Source organism: Myotis myotis, unplaced genomic scaffold (assembly GCF_014108235.1).
Source record: "Myotis myotis isolate mMyoMyo1 unplaced genomic scaffold, mMyoMyo1.p scaffold_m19_p_7, whole genome shotgun sequence".
Classification (NCBI taxonomy): Eukaryota; Metazoa; Chordata; class Mammalia; order Chiroptera; family Vespertilionidae; genus Myotis; species Myotis myotis.
The window spans coordinates 79,515,400-79,541,878 of record NW_023416379.1 but is presented as its reverse complement, the minus strand read 5'-3'; the positions used below and the strand labels follow the sequence as shown (position 1 = coordinate 79,541,878).

At 37.8% G+C, this 26,479-nt stretch overlaps 1 protein-coding gene across 1 annotated transcript in view; it reads left to right on the top strand.

Moving 5' to 3' along the window:
- The window catches only part of TFAP2D (transcription factor AP-2 delta), a 52,758-nt gene extending 29,175 nt beyond the window's left edge, over positions 1-23,583 (top strand). The window contains exons 7-8 of the mRNA XM_036315995.1: positions 3,447-3,560; positions 23,350-23,583. Coding sequence (XP_036171888.1) covers positions 3,447-3,560; positions 23,350-23,569 — 334 coding nt within the window. The 3' untranslated portion in view covers positions 23,570-23,583. The remainder of the gene's footprint in view (positions 1-3,446; positions 3,561-23,349) is intronic.
- The last annotated feature ends 2,896 nt before the right edge of the window (positions 23,584-26,479 follow it).

The following is a 26,479-nucleotide window of genomic DNA, read 5'->3' as shown; positions in this document are numbered from 1 at the left end:
TTTTTCTGCAACTTAACAATAGATCCAACATGTGTTATGAGTGGTTTCTACTGAGTGGTAAAGCATTGGCTGTTTTTAATTAAAATACTCAGAGTTGAAATTAAGCAGCCTACATAGACATTCTCACAAATCCCTTAATTCCTAAGAGTGTGACAATTGTGTCAAAAATATGTACAAAATTCAAAATTCTTTGTATGAGAGATCCAATTGCTGACCTGCATTGGCTCACATATTTATTTTTATCTCTGTGAATAACAGATTCACTTGTATTTAATTATATTGCCAAATATATAATTGTATGAAAGTCCATTGATTAAGTGTCATTAGCCTCCTGATTCCTCTTTATTTCTAGTGCTTAGTTGATTAACCAAAATACTTTGGTGTAATTAGATAGTTATTTATGAGGAGAGATAGAAACTGAATTAGAAAATTTGTGAAATCTAAAAAGTACTAGACAAAACATGTATTTGATTTATGGAAACACATTTAAACGTCTTCCTTAAATTTAGAACTAAATATGATTAACATTTGATCTACATAAAGGTAAAGCAAAATAGTTAACAAGTTTCAATTGAGCATTACCATACCATTAATCATCAACAGGGGAAATATAGAACTTTCAATTCAGACATCAGCTAAAAATTGTGTCCTTAAGGACAATGACGTAAGTGACAAAGTTAGAATTTATGATTCATCGAAGATCATCTTTTGTTACATAATTCATAATGTGACATTCTGTTTGAAGAAATAAGAATATTTCTTATTGTAGCTTCATAAATAAAATTTTAAATAAGAATGAAACTAGGTATAAAAATAATAACTTTGTGTCATAATGAGATAATGATGATAATTGCCGAGAGGATATCTACAAAATTATCATCTCTTTTTAAGTCTAGAAGCTTTCCTAAGTCAGTGAATTAAGCAGTGGATTCAAATATCTAACACTGAGAATTCTGAAACTCCTGGTATAGCTTAATGCGTGGTGTCATTGAATTGTTTAGCAAAAGTTAAATTTTTCCACATTTTTGCCATTTCCTCATTTCTTTTTTAAAAAAATATATTTTATTGATTTTTTACAGAGAAGAAGAGAGAGGGATAGAGAGTTAGAAACATCGATGAGAGAGATCGATCAGCTGCCTCTTGCATGCCCCCCAGTGGGGATGTGCCCGCAACCAAGGTACATGCCCTTGACAGGAATCGAACCTGGGACCCTTCAGTCTGCAGGCCGACGCTCTATCCACTGAGCCAAACCGGTTCGGCTCCTCATTTCTTTATCAACTTAAATATTAATCATAACTTGTTGTATTGTTAATATAGTTAGAAAGTTGATTTACTACCTTATAAATTAGTTTACTCAATTTTCCAAATATTTCCCTTATCATAATACAAGAACTAAAGCAATGTTTCAACCTTCAGTTTAATTTTTAATATATTTAAACCTAATAGAAAATTTTTAAAAACATATCTTTAAACAACTCCAATATGTTTTTATAATAATGGATCATACTGATGGACTGCCAGATAGCAATTCATTTTGCTAATGTGAAAAATGATAGCATCAGTCTGTATTTAAATTTTTAGTTAGAAATTTCCTTAAAACAAAGATAATATAATCAACTATTAAGTGACACAAAACACAACAGATAATGATGCCCACAGATGTCATCATTTGATGCCATTAAACACTTACCTTGAGTTGCTATTTATCTATTAAAAATAGTTTACATACCTGAAAGTCAGCCAACTGAGTCTAACTCAGAACAGAGAAAGTGAGAACTTCAGATCAAATATTCTCAATGGAAGTACAAACATGCCAGAGACTCAGCCAAATATCTGCAGGGGCCTGTGGAGGATCCTGTTTTCTTTAGGGCAAATAAGGACTTACCTCTGTTCATTGGTTTTTCCTCTCCCCATGATCCTCTTTACTTCCCCCTGTGTTCAAAATGACCAAGGCATATTCTGTGAAATGAAGCAATATTTGAATACTGGCTATAAACATGAAGCTCATTGTTCATTAAAAAAAATCTTTGTAAGAATTCAGTATATTTTAGGCACCTAATAATAAACAAGACTCCACTGATTTTAACTCAGTGATAAATTATGTGTGCTTCAAGATATTTTGCCATTTTCCACCCTAGCCGGTTTGGCTCAGTGGATAGAGCGTAGGCCTGCGGACCAAAGGGTCCTGGGTTCAAGTCCATTCAGGGGCACGTACCTTGGTTGTAGGCTCCTTCCTGGACCGAACCCTGATTGGGACTCGTGAAAGAGGCAACCAATCAATGTGTTTCTCTCACATTGATGTTTCTCTCTGTCTTTCCCTCTCTCTTCCACTCTCACTAAAAATCAATGGAAAAATATTCTCGGGTGAGGATTAACAACAACAAGATATTTTGTCATTTTCTAGTAGTTATTTGTTAATGACACAAATGCTTTGGACAGGAATTAGTGACTGGGACCATGGAATAACAATCACTTGGAATAAATTGGCCCTTTCATACTTGTCTTTGGCTACATGGATAATTATCGTCAGGGCTACATGATTACATTTTATGACTGCCCACTGTTAATCCAGACAAGTGAATCTATTCACTAGCATTTTATCCTTTGAATGTGGAGTGGCCTCACTTTAGAAGATATATTCTTTTCAGCAACTTCCGGGAAGTCCTTTCCTTCACTCTTTAGCTACTGCGTTGATCTAGTGTTTTGTTGCCATTGTTTTAAAAAATGTTTCTGTATGTTTTGCTTCTTTAGAATATAGCATTTGGAGTATGTATTGCAAAGCCTTTACTTTTATACACCATGCATGGTAATGTGGCAATTAAAACTGAAACCAATGATCCGAAATCATAATCATTTAAAGTAAGGAAAACAGCAAGCAAATGCCCTTACATGGAGCATGACAATCATTTCTGTGAGGCTAGTGGATGACATTGTGCATAAGTAACCACATCAAATATTAAACTACGAATTTAGTCTACAAGAGCCTTAATTATAATGAAATATTGGGAAAAGGGGGATTTTCCAAAGTTCACTTGGATCATGGCTCTGGAATAAGCCTATAACTTGATTTAAACTTCTTTACAGATGTGATATCACCTAAACATCATATTTTAATTTAAAAAGTAACGATTGCTCATAATCCTTTCACATAGGTTTCCCCTTGTCCTGAGGTTAACCTATGAATATTCGCTGTAACATTAACCTTGGTTTTATCAGTGCCCTGGACTGTTGCTCGCTGGAGAAGTGTATGATCACACTATGTCGAGAGCAGCACTGCCTCTGTGCACCTCATCTGTACGTTGCAGATGAAACTTCGCAGGTTGCTTTATGACACTGTATCTAGTCCTCTAGTAAAAGAGAAAACAAGCCTTTAATAAAATGCCATGGGATGAAGTTAAAGCCCCCGTTGCACGAGTTCAACTTCAACTTTGAACCTTTTATTTTAGACAAATTTGTAAAGAATTCCAAGACCTCTTGAGCCAAGATAGATCACCCCTGGGATCCTCCAGACCCACTCCAATTCTAGACCTGGACATCCAGAGGCACTTAACACATTTCAGGTAAGATGGGGTTTCTAATTTGCTCAGACTCTCTTTACTAATTGCTCAAACTGTCTGTACTAGACATTGTGTGTTCCTATCACAATTCCATGTAGAGATATGACATATATGTATATGATGACTAAACTGAAGTTTTTGAAATTCCAAGCATCTAAAATAAAATTGTAAAAATAACTAATGCATGAAGCATTTGAGATAAGAAGAGTTAATATCTTTGGTGATTATCAAGAACTTATGGCTTTAAAAGTAGCCACTATTATTTTAAATAATCACACTTTGGACTAGGAGTTTGAAGTCTGTTAAACAGTTCTTTCCCTTAATTAGGTAAATTGTTGAATGAACAGATGATATGACAAATTAATGGGATATTATAGACTGATTTTCCAGGAGTATAATTTCTACACAACTAGAACTGCAAATGGTTCTTAAGTTAGTCCACACCAACATATTTAAAGGGCCTAGAATGTATTATTAAAAGCATGTCTTGAATTTCATTTTTGAGAGACTTTGGAGAAGAATAGAATATTTTTCCTGGTTAACTTATGCCCTGGATGCAATGTGGAAAAGAATATGTAACTATTTAGGTGCCTTCCAATTTAAAATTTTAGGATTCTATGCCACATGAGAGTTCTCATCAATATAAAAATATTTATTCTCTTTTAATTAGTATCATTTAGCTTAAATACAATGCTAAGGAAAGAGTAATACACATTAAATTTTTAAAAGTTTTAAATACCTCTCAGTGATTATAATGCTGTTGAGGATAATACCCCATTATGATAAAAAATAGATACTTAAATAAATTAGAATTTTATCTGCGGTATCAGAAACATTTAAATGGAATATTTTGCCATAAGTTCTCAAGGCTCTCAAGATATAATAGACACATCTCTGAAGACAAAATTTAGGATTTATCTTCCAAACATGCAGAAAATATAGGTTATAGTTCACAGGACTTTTCTCCTATGACTCAGCTGGATTAGTGAAGGTGAGTGTTCTAAAACTGGAAGGAAATACAATGCCTATACATGTAGAACAAAATACTTTGGAGTCAATAGAAACATTTTCAAATTTAGACCCTTACACATTGGAGCTGGGTTGTTTGGGGTAACTTTTACACTATTTCCAAGCCTCTCTTTCTCTAGCTGTAAGTGAAATAAGAACCCCTCCATTATATCCTGGCAGTGAGCTAAAATGAGAAAAATGAATATAAAGTAAGCATTCCAATAAATGATGTATTTTTTACTCCACCACTGACCCAAGTTTAAAAGGTACAGATTGCTCCACTATTGTATCTGTACATATATTTTCCATATTTTTATTTGTGTACATACTAAAAATATCTATAGTTTTTACAGAAGTTTAAGTCAAAACTTAATACTTTTCATACTAATTTAATTATGGATTTAAGGATGTTTAAGGTACAAATTTACTCTAAGGAGGAACTTACTGTTCAAATACAGAGAACTGGATCTCTATGTCATGTCTACTTGGTTATAACCAATTATAGATGCTGCAGCCTTTATCATCTGTGAGCTCAAAATAAAATATAGCATCAATGTGTAAATCTAATATCACCCACAGTGTGAAATAGTCAAATCATTTGGTTTGCTCAGTATAGGCACAAACTGCTAATGTGTTGATAGTTTAGTCATTTGACAACTTAATGCCACAGAACTCTTTAGAGAAAACTTAGCTTCTAACTTAAGCTAAATGTTACCCAAATGGGCTTTAAATAATCTTATTTACACCCCCATGCAGAATATGGTAACAAGCTAGTCTGGTATCTCTCAGAGAAGAGCAAAAGATATGGTAAATTGCTTCCCCAATTCTCAGTTTTAAAAAAAGGGAAAGAGAGATTAAATTTGGGGTGTAAAACTCAAGATTATCTGTGGCTGCAGATTCTCAATCACAGCCATTTGAGACGCATAACCATCCTTAAAACGTTTAATGTATCTACTTATAAAAGTCTGATCCATAAAATTTTGATATTACTTATATGTTGAGTATTTTGATATCAGAAAGTTATGAATTCCACTTATTATACTCTTTTTAATGTTTGCTGGATTTTAAATTTATTTTTCTTTAATTACACTCCAGATTAATTATGTAGATGAAATCTTTTGATTTTATAATGGGAAACAGTATGATGTTAGAAGTCTCTTAACCAAAATTCATTTTGTAGCAAATTTCCTAAATTATATCTTTGTAAAATTGTGGTGAAAAACACATAACATAAAATTTACCATCTTAACCATTTCTAAGTGAGCAGTTAAGTAGTGTTAAGTATATTCACATTGTTCTGCAACCAATCTCCAGGACTTTTTCATTTCACCAATGAAACCATGACTATTAAATACCAATTCCCCATTTCCTGCTTCCCCCAGCCCCTGGCAATGACCATTTTACTTTCTGTCCCTCTGAATTTGGCTACTTTAGATGCCTCATACAAATGGAATCATGCAGTATTTTTTTTTCTGTCACTGGCTTATTTCACTTAGCATAATGTCCTCAAGGTTTGTCTATGTTGTAACATGTGTTAAATTTTCTTCCAAGACTGAATAATATTCCATGGTGTGTATATGTGACATTTCACTTCTAACTTGAGCTAAATGTTACCTAAATGAGCTTTAAATATTCTTATTTACACCCCCATGCATCCATCAATGGGCACTAGGGTTGCTTCTACCTCTTGGCTATTGTGAATAGCGCTGCTGTGGACATGGGTGTGCAAATGTTTCTACAAGGTTCTGCTTTCAATTCTTTTGTATCTATACCCAGAAGTAGAATCACTATGTCATATTATAGCTCTATTTCAGAAACTGCCTTACTGTTTTCCATAGTGGCTGCACTGTTTTATATTCCCACCAACAGTGCCCAGGATTTTATTTCATTTCTCCACATCCTGGCCATCACTTGCTATGTACTTTTTTATTTTATTTTTGGTAGTATTTATCCTAATAAGTGGGAGGGGATATGTCATTATGGTTTTGATTTGCATTTCCCTTATGATTAGTGATATTAATCATTTTTTCATATGCTTGTTGGCCATTCTGTGTCATCTTTGGAAAATGTCTATTCATGTCCTTTGCCTGCTTTTTAATCTGCCAGTTTGCTTTTTGGCTGTTGATTTTTACGAGTTCTTTATATATTCTGGACATTAACCCCATATTAGACATATGATTTGTAAATATTTCCTATTGTGTAGGTTGCCTTTTTATTCTGTTGATTGTGTCCTTTTTATATAGATGCATAGATGTTTTTGATGTAGTTCATTTTGCCTATTTTTACTTTTATTGCCTGTTCTTTCTGTGCCACATCCAGGAAATCATTGCTAAATCCAATGTCACAAAGTTTTTGGCCTACTATGTTTTCCTGTAAGAGTGTTATAGTTTTAGATCTTGTGTTTAGATATTTGCTTCATTTTGAGTTAATTTTTGCATATGATATAAGATAAGTGACTGACTGCATTCTTTTCCATGTCATAAATTACACTAGGTCTCACTTAATATCCTCCATAGGTTCTGCAACTTTAAGCAAAATGTTGGATAATGAAACCAATTTTACTCTAGGCTAATTGATACAAACAAGAGTTAAGCTCCTATGACATCTCATCAACACTATATTGAAACTATGTTATTGCAGGACCTGCTTTGTATATCCTTTTAAACAAAAGGTTTAAACATGGCTTAAACATTGCCAGTTAAAACCCAGATTGAGTTCTCCTAATGTAGACTGGATTTAAGTGGGTGTCTTTGTTTTTACTGTGCATTTATTAAAAATAGCCTGGATAGATTATCTTAACAAGACTGTAAAAGTCAGCGTGTTGCCTGACCTTGAAAGAGACTCCACACGTTACAAGTGCAGCCCTTAAACCTGGCTTCACAGTGGACACTCTCTCTCTCAGAGCGTTTTAAAACTCTTAAGAACTGGAGTACCCCTTTAAAGATCTGACCCAACAAGTCTAGGATTGCACTCAGGCATCTGTTATTTGCAGATCTGAAGCTGATTCTGATAGTGAGGCAGCATTAAGAACCACGGTCCTGGGATATTCCTAGACTATTGGAAAAACAATTCTTATTCATGTTTAAAGTGACGCCGAGAGTTATGTAAAGTTCTGTCCTGTACACTAACATATCAAAGAGATTCCTAACTTTGAAAACAGTCCATTGGCAGAGTCTTATTTTCCAGTTTTTGGTGAGTGCTGGCTGGGAAAAAAGAAGAGAGCATGATTGGATGGACATATAGAATAATTAGTAACATCACCTGTGCTACTACTTTATTTAGTCAAAATCTCCTTCCCAGTGCAGACCACTTGAATTACACCTGATAGGGTGCTTGATTTGGTTCCTTAAGAACTGTGGCTTACTTTCGGCAGGTTGAATATGTCCCGGTAAAGCGAGGATGTGATCAGAGTAGTTGACATATCAGGGTGCTCTGGAACCCCGTGCGTGCAGGGACCCTCCTCGCTTTTCACAGCCTGGAAGACTGCTGTTTCCATCAAAATAACAGGAGGCAGATTTATTCATTATATATAATTTAGTGAGTGTGAAAAAAAAAAGTGTCTTGCTGTAGAGAACACAGTAGACACCACAGCTCCTACTGGAAGTGGGAAGAAAATGAAATGAAATCTGCAGGAGACCCTGTAGACAATTCCCAGGAATGGCAACGGCTGTGAGATCAGTGACATCGGGTTCCACGGACAGAACAGGTTCTGCTAAGATAGAAACCCAGAGCCCTAATTTTTCAAAATGTTAGGAATTCTCCTCTGAGGCCTCAGGAAATGTTAAAAACTTTTCCCTTTTTTACCTTTTACGTTCTCATAATCACATTGAATCTGAAGTCAAGCATCTGGCAACATGAATAGGGAAGGAGGTTAGACTGTCGTTAACACTCACTCAGTTTAGAAAGAACAGTCTATCAGAAACAGAGGAAATTTTCTCTCTCGGCACTCAATTGGCAGCCTGAAATGTTATTGTTTCTAATATTTTACCATGCTAATGGCAGACGGTGAAAGATAACTAACTAAAGGACTGTCCCATTCTTTAGGGACTTTTAATGTGGAACACAATTATATTCAAAGACTTATATGAGAGAGATTTTATAATAGAGAATTAAGCAGAGTGCAGGCTTTCATTTTTACATCCACAGTACTTAGCACACAGTATGTGCCTAGCAAATATACGTTAATAAATGAAGATAATGATGCTAGCTATGTTAGGTCTTAGATGAATCTGCCACTGATTCATTCCCCAGGGCCATGGGCTGAAGAAGTGGAATGATCAACGTGCTTACTAGTAATTCTCCTATTTGAGTCAGAAAGTGTGCTGACACCACACCTTAGAATTAGATGCTCCTGCTACTTCCATAATGCTTTGAAAATAAGAAATGTACAGCATTCCCAGATACCTGTGTGCCTGCTGGTGATTAAATTTTTCCATTGATTCTCACTGTTGAAAGCTCCCTTATATTCCCCACTCTTCTTCAATATTTGGATCTTCTGTTCAGCATCCCTGTCAAGTTGTCACCCGTTCCAGGCTTGAAAACTTGCAATGATAGACTGCTCTTTGCTCGAGTAAGCATCTTCCTATCTCTGACAGCTCTATTAGAAATGCCTTTTTTTCCCAATGAGGCAACATCTGTCTCCCTAAAGCCCCCCTCCTTGGGGGTCTTACTGACTCAGTTCTATCCTGTTCCCCTCCCAGCCGCTAAAGACAGCTCTCATGCCTCTCTGAGTTTTTTGTTCCTGGGCTACTCATCCACATATGTCATGCATCCCGGTCAACTCAACCAGCATCTTCTGAGTGCTATGTGGTTGGCAACATGCTGAAGAGAGGATGTTTCTCTTTACTTAAGCATGAGCATGTTTGGTCCTCTCCACGGAGCCTACAGTGTGTATAGGCCCCCTCCCTTGGGATGGGAAAGTGGCAGGGGAGGTAATCTGCAGTGCGTGAATTTCTTTTTATTTATTTACATATTTTATTGATTTTTTTACAGAGAGGAAGGGAGAGGGAGACGGATAGAGAGTTAGAAACGTCGATGAGAGAGAAACATCAATTAGCCGCCTCCTGCACACCCCCCACTGGGGATGTGCTCACAACCAAGGTACATGCCCTTGACCGGAATCAAACCTGGGACCCTTCAGTCCGCAGGCCGACGCTCTATCCACTGAGCCAAACTGGTCAGGGTACAGTGGGTGAATTTCTTAATCTTGCACAAGTATTTTTAGGGCCAGAAGAGAAATGAAGAAATTTAAATTCAGTCTCTAATCCCAAAAGAAAGCATCATGAAACAAATTACACAACTAAGCTTAGCATTTAAGAAATCAAAATAGTAAGCTTCCTTTAGGATGTTCTGCCTAGTCCAAGGGGACATCTAAGCCCATTTTATTTAAGAATATTGGAAATAGCCGAAACCGGTTTGGCTCAGTGGATAGAGCGTCGGCCTGCGGACTGAAAGGTCCCAGGTTCGATTCCGGTCAAGGGCATGTGCCTGGGTTGCGGGCATATCCCCAGTAGGAGATGTGCAGGAGGCAGCTGATCGATGTTTCTCTCTCATCGATGTTTCTAACTCTCTATCTCTCTCCCTTCCTCTCTGTAAAAAATCAATAAAATATATATATATATATATATTTATTTATTTAAATTAAATCTTTATTGTTCAGATTATTACATTTGTTCCTCTTTTTTCCCCCCATAACTCCCCTCCTCCCAGTTCCCGCCCCACCCTCCGCCCTCACTCCCCACCCACTGTCCTCTTCCATAGGTGCACGATTTTTGTCCAGTCTCTTTCCGCATCTCCCACACCCCTTTCCCCCCCAAGAATAGTCAGTCCATTCCCTTTCTATGTCCCTGATTCTATTATGATCACCAGATTATTTATTCACTTGATTCTTAGATTCACTTGTTGATAGATGCATATTTGTTGTTCATAATTTGTATCTTTACCTTTTTCTTCTTCTTCCTCTTCTTAAAGGATACCTTTCAGCATTTCATATAATCCTGGTTTGGTGGTGATGAACTCCTTTAGCTTTTCCTTATCTGTGAAGCTCTTTATCTGACCTTCCATTCTGAATGATAGCTTTGCTGGATAAAGTAATCTTGGTTGTAGGTTCTTGGTATTCATCACTTTGAATATTTCTTGCCACTCCCTTCTGGCCTGCAAAGTTTCTGTTGAGAAATCAGCTGACAGTCGTATGGGTATTCCCTTGTAGGTAACTGGGTTTCTTTCTCTTGCTGCTTTTAAGATTCTCTCTTTGTCTTTTGCTCTTGGCATTTTAATTATGATGTGTCTTGGTGTGGTCCTCTTTGGATTCCTTTTGTTTGGGGTTCTCTGCGCTTCCTGGACCTGTAAGTCTATTTCTTTCACCAGGTGGGGGAAGTTTTCTGTCATTATTTCTTCAAATAGGTTTTCAATATCTTGGTCTCTCTCATCTTCTGGCACCCCTATAATTCTGATGTTGGTACGCTTGAAGCTGTCCCAGAGGCTCCTTACACTATCTTCGTATTTTCGGATTCTTTTTTCATTTTGCTTTTCCAGTTGGGTGTTTTTTGCTTCTTTGTGTTTTGAATCTTTGACTTGATTCTTGCGCTCCTCTGGTCTGCTGTTGGGTGTCTGTATAATATTCTTTATTTCAGTCAGTGTATGCTTAATTTCTAGTTGGTTCTTTATCATAACATCGAGGGTCTCATTAGATTTCTTGAGGATCTCACTACATCTATCGGCGGTCTCACCAGTCTTTTCAAGGGCCTTACTAAGTTTATCGGCAGCTTCTAGACAGTTATTGAGAGACCTTAAAAGTGTGGTTTTGAGCTCTATATCTTCCATTTCTGACATTTGCGTCCTGTTTCTTTGTCTCCGCATTTTTTTATCTTTTCTTGGTGCACCCCCTAGTGGTCTTTGTGCGCAGCTTGTAGTTAAGCCTTGATTGTTGTCGGTAATACCAGGGGTGATTTGACCTCCAGGCTAACTGGCTATCAGAGTCAGCTGTGTCTGCAGTGGGAGAGCTTCTGTGCTGGATCTCTAGGGCGGTGCTAATCTAGCCTTTGCCTGAGGCTATCCGGCAAATGGTGCTGCGCAGGGCTTGGGCGGGGCGGGTCCCCGGGGATCTACAGGGCAGGCCGGAGCAAGCAGTTATGGCTGCTCTCAGTTCCGTCCCTAGGGGCTCTGCCTCTCAGAGTCCCAGCAACTGCTGCAAACCTCGGAGAGAAAGCTGCCTTCGAGTTCTGACCGAAGCCAGACGGTCCCGCTTCTCCCGTTTGAGTCTGGGTCCCTAGAGACTCGCCTGGATCTGGAGCTCAGAGTCTGAAACTGCCTCCCGATTGAAAACAACAACCGCGCCCTCCGCCGCCATCCCGCTCCGCGCGCACACTCCGCACCTGAGTATTTCACTTCAGCACTGCGCCTCCTCTGAGTCTGGGTATGATATTCTCTTTCCTCCTAGTTGTAGAATTTCCACTCAGCCAGCCTTCCTGTGGTTCTGGATGATGTCTGTCTGTCCTTTAGTTATATCTCTGAAGTGGTTGTTCGAGGCAGCAATCTCCGGCGTTAACCTATGCCGCCATCTTCCTGTTTCTTTCTAAAATATATTTAAAAAAAAAAAAAGAATATTGAAATAGTGAGCCTGAATTGTGAAGGAAAAAAAAAATCCTTCCCAAACTTAAGCTCCTTTACATAAGGTTGAAATTAAACTTTAAAAGGTAAACTTCGCAGGTGAGTGCCATTCCCAGGTGCAAAGAAAAATATGCTCACCAGGTCTTATTCACCAGTTAAGTGGGCAAGGGTAATCTGTATTTACACAAAAGGAAGGAGACTCCCTTGAAGTAAACCTTGCACTAACAGCAATGTCTACTAGACTAAAACAGTTTTCACTTCCTCAGCAGACAAATGGAATCACGATGCTCTTCTCATATGAATCAACATTAAATCACTTACATTAATGTAATACTAAGTGGAAAATTAAAGAATTCAATCAGTTGCCAATATTTATTGTACTTCACAAGTTGTGTGGCATTTGTTTTAAATGCTACAAGAGGTACATATGTAAAAGCGGGTCATTTGATGACATTTTCATGGATTTTTAGGTTCAGCAGGGAGGAGGTTAGTAATTGAAATAACATAAACCAGAGGCAGTTGTTTCTAATAATAAGTGGCAAAAATGGCCCACAATAGTTACGTGTGAATAACTGATTTGTGGGAATGCATACACTGGGGAAGAAAATCGGTGAATTTTTATTTAAATAATTTCTGGTTTTTTGAGCTATGGACTGGGGAACAGACGTAGGGAGACAGCAGGGGATCATGGGAAACACTCAGGGGAATGTCAGGAGGCCTAGCTCAGTCTTGTCTCGGTTACCAGCTGGACGTGTGGATCGAGGGCAGGCACTTCACCAGTCCAGCCTCTGTGTGTCCATCTGTAAATCGATGCAGTTTAGCTGGATGATCTCTAAAGCTCCTTCTAGACCAGTGGTTCTCAGCCTTCCTAATGCCGCGACCCTTTCATACAGTTCCTCATGTTGTGGTGACCCCCAACCATAAAATTATTTTTGTTGCTACTTCATAACTGTAATTTTGCTACTGTTATGAATCTTAATGTAAATATCTGATATGCAGGATGTATTTTCATTGTTACAAATTGAACATAATTAAAACATAGTGATTAATCACAAAAACAATATGTAATTATAGATGTGTTTTCCGATGGTCTTAGGCGACCCCTGTGAAAGGGTCGTTCGACCCCCAAAGGGGTCGCGACCCACAGATTGAGAACCACTGTTCTAGACCAATGGTGTTTTACTCCATTGTTGGTTGACTGCTCTGTTTTAAATCATTATTTATGCTATATTTCCATACGATCTCATTTCTTCTCTTTATGCTTTAGCCACTCATTTATTTTTAAGTCAACAATTGAATAGGGTTTAGCTAAAAAAGCACAACAGTCCTAAGATTAGTGCCTTCATTCCTTTATACTATAGAAAATATTAATGGTCTAGTAGGGAGAAATATAAGGAAATGGTTCACTTATCCACAAAAGCTCTATTCCCATATGTTAAAAAAAATAGGATAAAAGTAAAAAAGAAAAAGTGTTTATCTTAAAAAAGTTGACTTGTCTGTGTTGGATTTTGGTCTTTCCTAATGGGTGTGCAATGATTGTACCCTTAGCATTGAGCTGGACTGCCCAGATGACCATTGAGCGGAACTGAAACGAAATGGAATCCCAAGGACCCATTCCCCTTTGGGACCTCAGAATTAGTGGCTGAGAAGAGCAGGAGGAGTGTGGCCTTAGGGGGGTGAGGAGGCAGCATGTCTCCCAATCTGGCAGAGGTTCGGGACAGTCACAAACACATTTCTCCAAAGTGAGTTTCATAGAGCATTAGTTCCATGAGATGCGCCTTGAAATTGTCTCATGATCAAGTGTTTCTCGGATCAAGAAACCCTGACTATTACACCTCTCTTGAAGTGCGCCAGTGCACACTAGCATGTCAAAGGCTCCCAGAACCTTTTGAATGGAACCCGTTTTTGAATGAAAAGAAAACTTAGTCCCCTGTTTTCAAAACTTGATCACAGAAACTATTTGTGTGTGTGTGTGTGTGTGTGTGTGTGTGTGTGTGTTTTCTCAAAATACTTATTGACATTCCATAGAACTCAGGCTCTGCCGAAGTTCTTGGGGGAAATGCTGAAGAAATTCATCATTTTCCCTTTCCCAGAAAGGATAGCAGTCATGGTAGTTAGGTATTATTTCTTGGCCCTAAGAAAACACATCCAACTCCCTAGCTGCATTTAAACTGTTTTAAAAATACTAATGTTTTGGACCCCTCCCAAACCAATGAAATCAGGATCTCTGGGGTGGGACCCACACATTAGTATTCAAAAGAAAAAAAAAGTTCCTTGGGTGATTCTAGGTTTGAGAACCACACCAGCTGAAGGAGCCACAGACCACTGTAAGTGCTGTGAAGGCCTTGCTAATGAGTACATTTCAATGATGTGTAGCCACCAAAGCAAAATGTATCATAAATATGCACCTTGATTAAACTCAATTTTAAATTACTTGGGGCCATGGGATAATATAATCTACGTAGAAAATAAGTACAATCAGACAGTTTCCATTCCCTCTATTTCTTCAACCTGTTAGGATAGATGCCATCAAATTCTGGAAGAACAGGACCCAGCTACTTTCCTCTGGGTGCGATCTCTCTCTCGTTGGCCTATATTCAGGGCTGTGCTGCTTCAGAGAGATGAACAGAAGGAAGGTTTTTCTGAGAAGGCCCACAATCCTTTGCTGGTATTCTCCAGGGTCTGTTTCCCAGCCCCCTGCCCTCACAGCTGTTCTCATGAGAGCAAGAAGGCGCTTTTCTGGCCGCCACCAAAAACTAGAGTAGGGAGAACAGACTGAGCCTGGGGCTGTATTTGGAACTCAGCCTGCAGTAGCTGAATAACCCAGGAAGGAAGGAAAAGGAGATTTGTCTTCCCTTTAAATCTTGCTACCTGCATGCCTCCTGGAGGCCAAAAAATAGAACTGAAGTTGATGTCAGTGGCATCCGCATGCAATTCAGAAAATCAAAGATACACATTAGCAAACATCCATTGGAATAATGCAACATAACAAAATAGTAGCAATAATAGCCCAAACTATTTCAACCTTTACACGTACCAAAAGAAATGGAGGAAAAGAAGCCGGCTTGTCAAACATTGTCCAGGGAGAAAACTGAAATTTGACAAAATGAAATGAGAAAATGGCAGTTGGCTATTTTCTCTTGACTTTCAGTCTTCCAGTTTGTAGCATAATAGTATCTATTACTTCCAGCTTTTGGTATATCGAAAGAAAGCTAGAAAAATCCATCCATGGTTGGCAGACACAGCTGAGTGACCCAGTCTTCAGTGGCAAATACTAATGAGGCTTCTGTTTTCTTTTCAGTACATATTAAATCAATGTTCGCTTAGTAGGTGGAAAGAATGTGCTGGAGTCCGGGCCCATCTCTTGCCAATAGAGGAAGAATCCAGGGGAAGATTCCACAAGAGTTTGCTTTAGGCTACGTTTTAGAAAATTGCTTTAGTGGTTTAATTTAAATTAGTTTAGACAGATCAATTAAAGTAATGATAAAGCACTTCTGAAGGACAATTCGAGCAATATGGAAACAGTTTTGTCTAGGATATAACAAAGCTAGGGAAATGTAAACCATATTTACTCAGATTAAGGAAAGTAAAATAGCTCTTGTCCCTCTGGTACATTGTCCATTCACAATCTTATATTAACTTCCATTTCAAGTTAACACTGAAGTTTTGGAGATTTTAAAGATAAACACATAAGACCTTGGCCCCAAGAGAAAAAAAAATGCCCTTAATCAAGGATCACAATGCGTAAAGAGAAGTTTTTGACATTTCTATTCTATGGAAGTTTCTTGATAGTCATCATCATTAATGTCAAGTACAGTCATGTGGCACCTTAATTATGGGGGTAGTTTCTTTTGCTTGTTTCTTTGTTAATCCTCACCTGAGGATATTTTTTCCATTGATTTCTAGAGAGTAAAAGGGATAGAGGGCAGAAGAGAGAGAGGGAGAGTCAGAGCAAAGGAGAGGGAGAGGGAGAGGGAGAGGGAGAGGGAGAGGGAGAGGGAGAGGGAGAGGGAGAGGGAGAGGGAGAGGGAGAGGGAGAGGGAGAGGGAGAGAGAAACATTGATGTGTCTCTGAGAAATACATCCCTGGCTATTTCCTCTCTGTGCAAACATTATAGAGTATACTTACACACCCTAGATGGTGTAGCGCCATCGTATATGCTGTCAGTCACTGACCAAAACATTGGTATGTGGCACATGACTATAGTTTATGTGTATAAACACTGAGTTATAGATTGGTTGTCACTAAAATCTGATTAGCAAAACTGCAGAAGGTAAAAGAAAAATGATTGTAATTTATTTCCTTTCCATTAGAAATCTCTTCTCTTTCATCCTCCATTACCTTTTTTAATTCTGACTCACAATTTCTTCATTTTAAAAAAGTATTTTTTTCATTGACTTCAGAGAAGAAGGGAGAGGGGATAGAAACATCAATGATGAGAATCATTGATCAACTGCTTCCTGCACGCCCCCTACTGGGGATTGAGCCTGCAACCCAGCTTGTACCCTGACTGGGAATTAAACCATGATCTCCTGGTTCATAGGTAGACTGGTTCATGGCTCAACCACTGAGCCACACCAGTTGGCTCAGTTTCTTTGTTTGTAATGCCACTGATAGAGAATAAAGTTTGAACTGTTGCAATATAGTCTCCTTTAAAAAGTTAAAGGATGCATCAGAACTTATTCAGGTCAAGTCATTGGTCAAGAAGAGGTTAGGAAGTCACCTTATAAAAAGGCAAAAGCTGTAAGTCCGCAGGTGTGCCTTCTTCCTATTATAAATATTAACAACTAGCTAATTACAGTGGTAACAGATCCAGCAAACAGTTACAGCTTTCCTGAACTCAGCCAATTTGAAGAGATGGTTTATGTTGCAGAAAGATGCTCTAGAGAATGTTAATTGGGAGATCTAGCAAAATAGGAGTTTTTAAAACCATGAATAAAATTAAGAAGATGACTGTTAAGTATAAGTTACATTTTCTCTAACATCAGGTGCTATAAACTGTCAGTCTAGCTTTTTCTCAGCAGGTGATTATATTGCTCACAATCAGTTGTCAGAAACTTCCTGCTCCTCAGTGTGAAATTAGTAATAGGAAAATGAAATCAATGGGCTGGAATCTAGTTAGAGACAGAAAGAATAGTTCAAGATAAATATAGCTACTGAGCCTGACAAGCTATGATTCAAACCTCAAATTTTGACCCTTGCTTTTTTTAGTTTAGACTTACTGATTTGGTAAGACATTTTCCTAACAATTACTCTTGAGTCAGATCTCTCAGTGTACTGCAAGTGAATATGTTTTCCTTAATCTCCCCTAAATTTCACATCATTGATTTTGGCCACCAACTAAGCTTTTTACCACATTAAGGTATTTCTGCACGTTGGTTTTTGCTATCCAACGCAGGAATTTTCCTCTCTATTTTAATTCCAGCCATTAAGTTACAAATCCATGATGCCTCCAACCACATTGTCAATTGACATGTCGAGCAGCGTGGAATTAATGAGAGAGCCTTGTGGAGCTCCACCAGAGATGTCCTTCAAGGTTGACAGTTGCCCTTAAGTCCACACTTTGGGTTTCATCGTCCAACCAGCTGTGACTCTTCCTCACTCTGCTGTCATCTAGCTCACTTCCCCTACCCACCCCCCGACCCGACCCCTACTTATCACGTGGTATTTTGGGAGAATTTGACAGATGCATTGCTAAAATCCTACAGTAAATTGCATTGCTACTGCTCTATAAGACTTTTGTAGAGGAAATAGTAGCTACTTTATTGGGTTCAGAAACCCAGACAGCACTTCAGTGATCACCTCTATGTTAACATTTCAGGTTTGTAATAATCCATTACATGAACAAAGTGTGATAAACCCCTTCACTGGAACACTTACAGCAATAAAAGGAATCTATTGATAAACACAACAAAGTGGATGAATCTCAGAATTATTATGTTAAGTGAAATGAGGCAGTCATAAGAAGTCTATAGACTTCATGATTCAGTTTAGATGGTATTTAGAGGAAAAAGCAAAAACTCTGGGCATAGAAATTGGAGCACTGATTCTCAGTAGCTGGGGGCAAGGAGAGTGAATGCATTGAAAAGGAGCACGACCACACTTTTAGATAATGGTGGTGATTATATGACCCTATGAGGTTGTCAAAATTCAGCAAACTATATACCTAAAAAGACTAACTGTTACCCTATGTAAATTCAAACTCAATAAACTTGTTTTAAAAATATCCCATTATAAGAAATTTGTTAAGGGACTAATTAAATGTAATTTAAAAACGTAGTTTCTCAAATCTGTCTCTTTCCCCCCACTTTGATTATAAAGGCATGTTTCTCTGTTCCATCTCACTACATCCTTTCTCATCTCCCATAATTTTTCAAAGATTACCTAACATGCTAGTGTCTCAGAAACACAGTCCTGTGTTTTCTTTATCCTGAAATAGGAGTTTCCTATACTTAAAGTCTCAACTCTATTGACAGTTTGAAAAGAGCAAAGCGCCCTGACCAGTTTGGCTCAGTGGATAGAGCATCGGCCTGCGGACTGAAGGGTCCCAGGTTCAATTCCGGTTAAGGGCATGTACCTTGGTTGTGGGCACAGCCCCAGTAGGGGCTGTGCAGGAGGCAGCTGACAGATGTTTCTCATCGATGTTTCTAACTCTCTATCCCTCCCCCTTCCTCTCTGTAAAAAATCAATAAAATTAAAAAAAGAGCAAAGCATCTTAATTATCATTTAGTCTTTTATATGCAAACATAGCACTATCTTCCCCAAGCCAGGCCTATCCCTGCATTATTTCCCTTCCTCATTCTTGAACTTTAAGGTCTGCCTGCATCAGAGACTACCAAATGGAACCAAGGAAATGTTAGCCTTTGTTAACGCAATGATTCCATACATTGAAGTCCCCACTCCTTCTCCCAAGGCTGCTGCCCCCTGGAGGTGACTCTTACCCAAATGCAAGCAGCAGAGTAGTATAGGCTAATGACAGTAGTGCCCCATCTCAGCCTTGTTTGTTTTATTATTTTTGCTTTTGATTTGTGGGGTTTTTTCCTTTGTTTTAGCACTCTTTATTTTTTAAGATTAGACTATAATTATGATAACAAGTTTATAGTACGAGCCCAAACCACACGTTTTTAGAGACACATCGCATCCTTTTTGCCACTTACATTAAAATTGTGTAGACTTTGATGATCACTTTTGCTGTAAGGCCACCCATTCTTCTTCCTCACTTTGGTGACTGAGATCTTACTCTCATGGGTCTATTTTCTTCCCATTGTCTTCTCTCTGCTCTACTTCACATTTTTGGATGGAATGTAACTCCTTTCTCCTCAGGATTCTATTAAAGTCTTCTCATCACTGTGGCAGGAGCACCTCTTTTTCAATATCTTAATCAAGGGATCAGGAAACTAATTCCCTATTTTCAGTAACATCCAAAGAGCTTTGAAGGGCGAGTAGACTTTGATTGGCTTAAAAGAAGAAAGAGGGCAAACAAAGATACACAACTAAGAATGACCATCATAGGTTTGGGGATGGAGAGGACATATGCCTGAGATTAGCCTTTTTAAAATAAAGTAATAGAACACATGATCAAAAGGATAAAGGAAGGAGACCTAGGAAATGCAAATGTGTTAAGAAATCTACATAACATTTGTATCCTTTGCCATTCTTCAGCAAAAATTTTTTAAATGTGACATGAAGATGATACATTGCTAGCTGTCTCTTTCACTTGTCTCATGAGGGTCAACTTTTAGATGAATTTGAATTTAGAACTTCTAGATTTTGACTACCTACTTCAAACCATCATGGCTACTATTTACCCAGGTAATACTTGCTATCTACTTAGGAAATGTTCTCTGATGTTAATCTTATGAAAATGCATGCAAATGCCAAGTATAACCAAATATTAAGTCTGTGGTTAAAAACTAATATTTTCGAAAGAAAAAAAGCAATTTCCGGTATCAAAGCCTTTTAAGATTGGACTATAGTGTATTACATTACAGATGACCTTAGTTTATTTTCCGTCTAGGACTGAAAGTCAGCATTACCAGTTCTGTTTTTCTTCTATTTTTCTATATGTTCTACATTATTACTTTTCTCCTTTTTGTATGTCACTAAGAGTGAGATATACACTTGTTTTTCTGGAGTGGTTGGGGCCACTGTCATGATATTCCCAGAAGTTTGTTGCTGTTGTTGTTTTTGATCATCCTGTGATTTCACATTTTTCTGTGCTATTCTAAAACAATGTTAGATTAATTATTTGGCTTCATAAACCTCACTGAAAGCTATTAGAACAGAGGTTATGCTTTACATTTAGTATCACCTAGGGAGGGGGCAGGCAGATGCATGCTTTTCAATGTGAAGGTATTGTTAAATTAAGGAAACCAACAAAATTTGCATAATGTTTTTCATGTGGAAAGATAACAGTTCAAGTAATTACTTTTCTTATGTTGAATGTTCCGCAATCAATTTATGACTAATCTGTTGAGCTCAGTGTTCTTTCAACTTCCATAACCTTCTGTTCATGCCTGCATTTTAAGAAGAGCACCATAAGCATGGATAATAATGAATTGAAGCTTAGAGTTGGAAAGAACCATGCAGATGTTCTAGTTAGACCATTGTCATCTTACAAGGCTAAGTAACTTCCCCCAAATCACAAATTGCCTAAGGTCAGAGCCACTGTGAAGACTTGGGACACCTGGTTCTCAGTGCAGGGCAGAGATGACAATGCAACCTGCTAATGAGCAGGTACATATTTCAGAAGCAAGAAAGGCCCTCAGCCAAGAAGGATACCAGCCTAAGAATCTTTCATTATGGTGACATCTCTTCTGGACATGGAGAATTGAAGCATTTATATACACCTATCCATTTTGTACTTGATTTTTAAAAACCCTGGTCTTAGACAGGAAATTGAACACAAAGAAGTAACATCTTCTGGGCCTACAAGTCTGCCCACAGAACAAAATTAGAGAAACTAAGCTGAAACTGCCAACATAATGTGATTTGGCAAAGAAAAGGACTAAAACACACCCTTAGCCCGAGAATAACATAAGTAGAGGCAATAGAGAATATTAGATTTCTCAGGCAAATTATTACTTCTCTGGCATTAGTTTCTTCATCTATAAAACAGAGATAATACCTACTTAGTGTTGATGCCAGGATTATGTGAGATGATACAGGATAGAGTACCCAGAATAGGGCTTTCCATAGGGTCAGAACTCAAATATTGGCTATTAACTTTAATGTTTAACCTAGCAAAATTAATTCTGCATATTCAGTTATAGATGAAGAAGGCAGTCATAACCAAAGAGGACATGGCAGTAGAGATGAAAATAAAACTCATCTAATGATGTAAGGATCCCTGAAGCATGAGAAAAACACAAGAAAAGAGATAGTTTGTACCCAGGTCCAAGCATCTAGATATCGATGGGTGGCTTCCCTCAGTTCTTTGTGTGGGTGCAGCCATGCTTAATTACTCCACCGCTCCCATCAATTCCATTTGTTGTCCAGACTCCCTGACAGATCCTAAAGCGTATGGATTCTTCTCATTGTAGAAATGGAGCGGAAGTCAGTTTTCCTACTCAGTAGTGCAAGATACTGCAGCAAAGATATGCATATGCTCAAACTATGATGATGTCTTATATTACAAATTTGGTGCACATAGTTGGCCAAGCACTGACCATTCTTATTTCTTATTAATTAGAGACCGAAGTTGTTTTCCTTTATTGAGTGTGTTAATTATGTCCTAGACATAAGGTAATCTTTGCAAGATATTCAGATGAAGGATGCTAGCAACCTGTGCAGTGTAATGAGGGACAGGCAGAAAATTTTACCCTCACCATTAAAGCCCCAAAGCCACTATTCTGAGTCCTTTAAATGGATTAATATAAACACAATTCCATGTTATCTTATTATTATCATCACCACTGGGGTGATATGGGTAGGCTGCATTAGACCCTAAGTCCCTCGTTTTCATTGTTTTAAAATTTCACTATTTTTGTTCCTAAAAATTACATACCCTAAAAGAGGTAACTAGCTAACATGTTTTGAAGGATAGTTAAAAACTTCTAAAGTTTTAACAACCTAGGGCTTGTAAGCAGTTGATAGTTTGGTTTTTTAAATATATATATATATATATATATATATATATATATCATGTTGTATACATAGTATAACATGCATAATATATGTCAAGCATATTTTTCAATATTATTTCAAGTATGAATAATGGAGAGCAACCTGGCAGTGTTACTTCAGAGACAGTTGACCAAGTGGACAATCTGGACGGCTTTTATTCACAAGAAGAGTGAATACGCACTTACTTGTTCAACTAGAAATATCTGTCATCGTAGGAAGGGCTACCTATACTGAGGTTGCAATGGCACCCTGCATTTGCTTATTAGTTATGATTATTAGTTAATTAGTTAGCTGCTCAAACCCAAATGCAGAGTGGTGTACATAAGGTGGAATTTTATTTTTCTCTCACTAAAGAGACTAGAGGTGAGGGGGTCCCTTCTATGATGCTCCATCTCCATCGCCAAGGTGACTATCCTCAGCTGCATAGCTGCATAACTATTTTGAGAGGACACAAAGGGCACTCAGTTTGCTTTCAAGCAGGTGGGAGTCTCAGACAGCCCCTCATATTTTATTGTGGGAGGGTTAGTCCCTTGTTCAGATCTAGCTGCAAGGGAAGCTTGGAAATATAGTCCCCAGCTGCATGGCCACCTGCCCAGATAAAACCCTATTACTATGAAGAAGAAAAGAATGAAGCCAGAGAAACAGCCATCAGACATACTCGACCAATTTTGATTTCTTCTTATATGATCTATGCCCAATCAAGCATGGATATCATTCTTTAAAACGAGATGATTCCCACACATAGAAAGTTGTATTTTCTGACTTTCCTGATGAGACAGAGAGTCAGAGTCATGTGTTAAATATTCAGACTTGCTAATAATTCATGCATGTCAACTCTATTAATGACAAACCTTCTTCCAAATACATTCCAAATTTCTTATGGTCAAAAGGAATACACTGACTTGTGCTCTATCTTCCACATGCTTGGCACCACTTAGGGATATAAAAAAATGCCTATTGAATTGAATGTTCTGGATCAAATGGGGGATTTATTGTCCTATTTCATACTGTATGTTGCTCATCTCTTTCTCCTACCACCTCTCGTTTCCAGTTTGATCACTCATGGCTTTGGGACTCCAGCAATATGTGCAGCCCTAAGCACTTTCCAAACAGTCCTCAGTGAAATGCTGAACTACTTGGAAAAACACACGACCCACAAAAATGGCGGAGCGGCGGATTCTGGCCAAGGACATGCCAACTCGGAGAAAACCCCCCTGCGGAAAACTTCAGAGGCCGCCGTGAAAGAGGGCAAAACAGAAAAGACAGACTAGCTACATCAAACAACCTACTTCCAGAGAGTCTTGCTGCTGATATTTTTTCTAACATATATATCATGGAGGGTGATTACACTTCAGTGGATCAAATCTTGACTCTCCCCTGAACCTCCATAAAAAACAAAAATGGAAATGAAAAAATGAAACAAAAAAGGACAAAACCACAAAAAAAAAGTGAAAAAAAGGAAAACAGCAGTGTAACCGTGTGATGAAATTGTCACTTTTAAAATTTCCTGTTATGATAAATTCCTTTTGTGCACGTAATTTATTGTCCTGAATGATAGACATCACAGTGTTAAGCACTCCTGGACTTTGGAGAGGCAGCACATGCGTTTCCCACCTGACTGATGCACTTTCTTACCCTGCTCTGTAGGAAGGGATCAGAAAGCGTGACCCAACTGGACTCCACCACCAGTGCTGACAGCTCCAGTCTTGACATAACTCCCTGTAACAAGAGTGCCTCTTTCCAATAAGTAGACTGATCTGGCAACGAATCCCTCAATAAATACTTTGGGAACTGAAAAGGGCAGTCATGAATCTTTGTCCTGTGAATTGACAGAAATTCTAAAATTTTGGTCATCGCCCCCCCACCCCCCCTCCAGCCCACTTAACTACCAGTGCCTTGGTGGTATTTAAAAATTCCAGAAAACGCTGTCCCCCTTACGTATGCCTATTCCCACCTCACCCTAGGTCCTTCTTTATGTTTGCCCAAGAGCTAAGAAGAGAGTCAGCATAATATTGAAGAAAGAACAAGTGTGAACGCCTCTATCCATTCTCCTCACACGCCCAACCTAACAGTTCAAGGAAACAGACTGCACTTAACGGGTCAGGGCAGGATGGATACAGTAGTTTTGCCATTCTTGGGCTCCCGATGGAAAGCAGTAGGATTGTGATGCCTAGAAAAGCTTTGGGATAGGAGCAGCGATCGCTCCAGGAAGCCCTGCCCCTCAGAGACAGGAGAGGACCCCAGGAGGCCCCTGGAGGTCCATTGACGTGCTGGTGGCCAATGATTGTATGATTAGAGTGAGATCCCCTCCTTCTACCTTTGTGCTTCTTCTACCTGCTCGATAGCCGTGTCCTAACCATTGAGAAGCACAGAAGCGTTCAGGTCTGTGTTCAATAAAAACAAAAACAGAATGATCGGAGGTGACTTTTGCTTTTAAGATGCTTCCTTTGTTTATAGCTTGTTCCTACAGTTCATTGTCCTTTAGTCAAGACACTGAAGACAAGAGGTTCCGGGCTGCAAAGGCCAGAAACTAACTGAATGATAGTTAGGACCATTTAAACCTGAAAGTGTCAAGAAACCTGACTGGTACCACATTGTTCTAAACTTTCTACTGTTAACATTTTCCAACTTCTAAGCAAATCAATATATAGGTCATCATCTATGAAAACAATAGTTTAATAATGTGTGGACACACCTGACACCATGTGTAGCATGAAGATATTATCCTCTTGTTAACGTGTTTCAATTACGTTCACTAAGTGTCTGCCATAATATAACCCCATGGGAAAGATTAGTATTATTTTTAATTGGAAGGAAATTAATTGCTCAAGATTTTTTATGTAGAGATCAAAAAAATATTTTTATCTAATAATAATTCTTAAAATTATTTGACCTTTATCTTCAGTCATGTACAGAAAAGGGGAACCATACCAATAAAAATCTAAATTTTCCAGACTAAATTCAATTAACAGGAGACACTACTAAGGAATTCTATAATAAAGGGGTTTTATAGTTAGTAGAAAAGCTTACTATAAAGAAATGAATTGTGGGTTCATGTTCATCCATTTTTAAAATTTTACCATTATTCAAGGCTTTAAAATTTTTTAAATAAAATAGAATAAAGCTAAGATTCTGCAGTTCCAAATTTCATCACAAAATAAATTATTCCATTTTTCATGACATTTTCCATATTGTAATATATACACAAAAATGATGAATATTTCAGTTTCATAAGTAGTAGGAAAGCTATATACAGGTAATGTGGACCACTAATATTTCCTTAATAAAATTTCCACATTAATTTTCTTTTATTCCTTTTATTATTAACAATACATATGTATTTAATATGGCATTTTGATATGCATATCTGCTACGGACTTAATGTAGTTATATACCATGTAAAATGTTCACCAATAATCAGATGAAAAGTTAGATCTGGCTTATAGTACCAGCTTGTTTCTCCACCCATAGTTGTTACTAGTTGGGGTTCTTAACACCTCAATGGGGTATTTTTTATTAACATTGGAAACAAAAGTATAACTAAATAATTACAGTGCATATTATTTACCAGGATTTTGGGTGTCTTCAGAGCCTTAAATGGACAGCACCCATCATGTAACTTAACCAGCCATTGGGACATAAATGAATTGATGGACTGGTCATATTTAGAGTCATTATTTATTATCATATCCTAATAGACATTGTTAACATACCAACTTTTGCCTTGTATATAATAGGTACTTAACACTTTTTAAATAAATGAATAAATAAATGTGTGTGTGTTCTTTGTCCAAAATGGGCCAAAGGACAGTTTACTTTTTATTCTTTTTAATACTCAGTGCTTCAATCTGGCTTGCTTCTTCCATGGTCATTTATAGATAATTCTTTTTTATTTGAATAAGGAAATATTTTCATTATCTCATATTAGTGGCAAGTAGATGTAGCTAATATAGAACAATGAAGAAAATTAGATTAAGTATCAGAATTTCAGCTAAAGTAAAGTTATAATCATTATTAGTATCATAGTTTATAGTAATGGAAAGTAGTTCATAGAAATCTACCTTATTTTCAGTGTTATAATAGGTAATAAAACAATAAAAAAGCTTTTCAGATTAACTATTACTTGCCCAGAAAACTGTGCAAACTTCTCATAATTACACAAAATTAATGGATAATTTTCA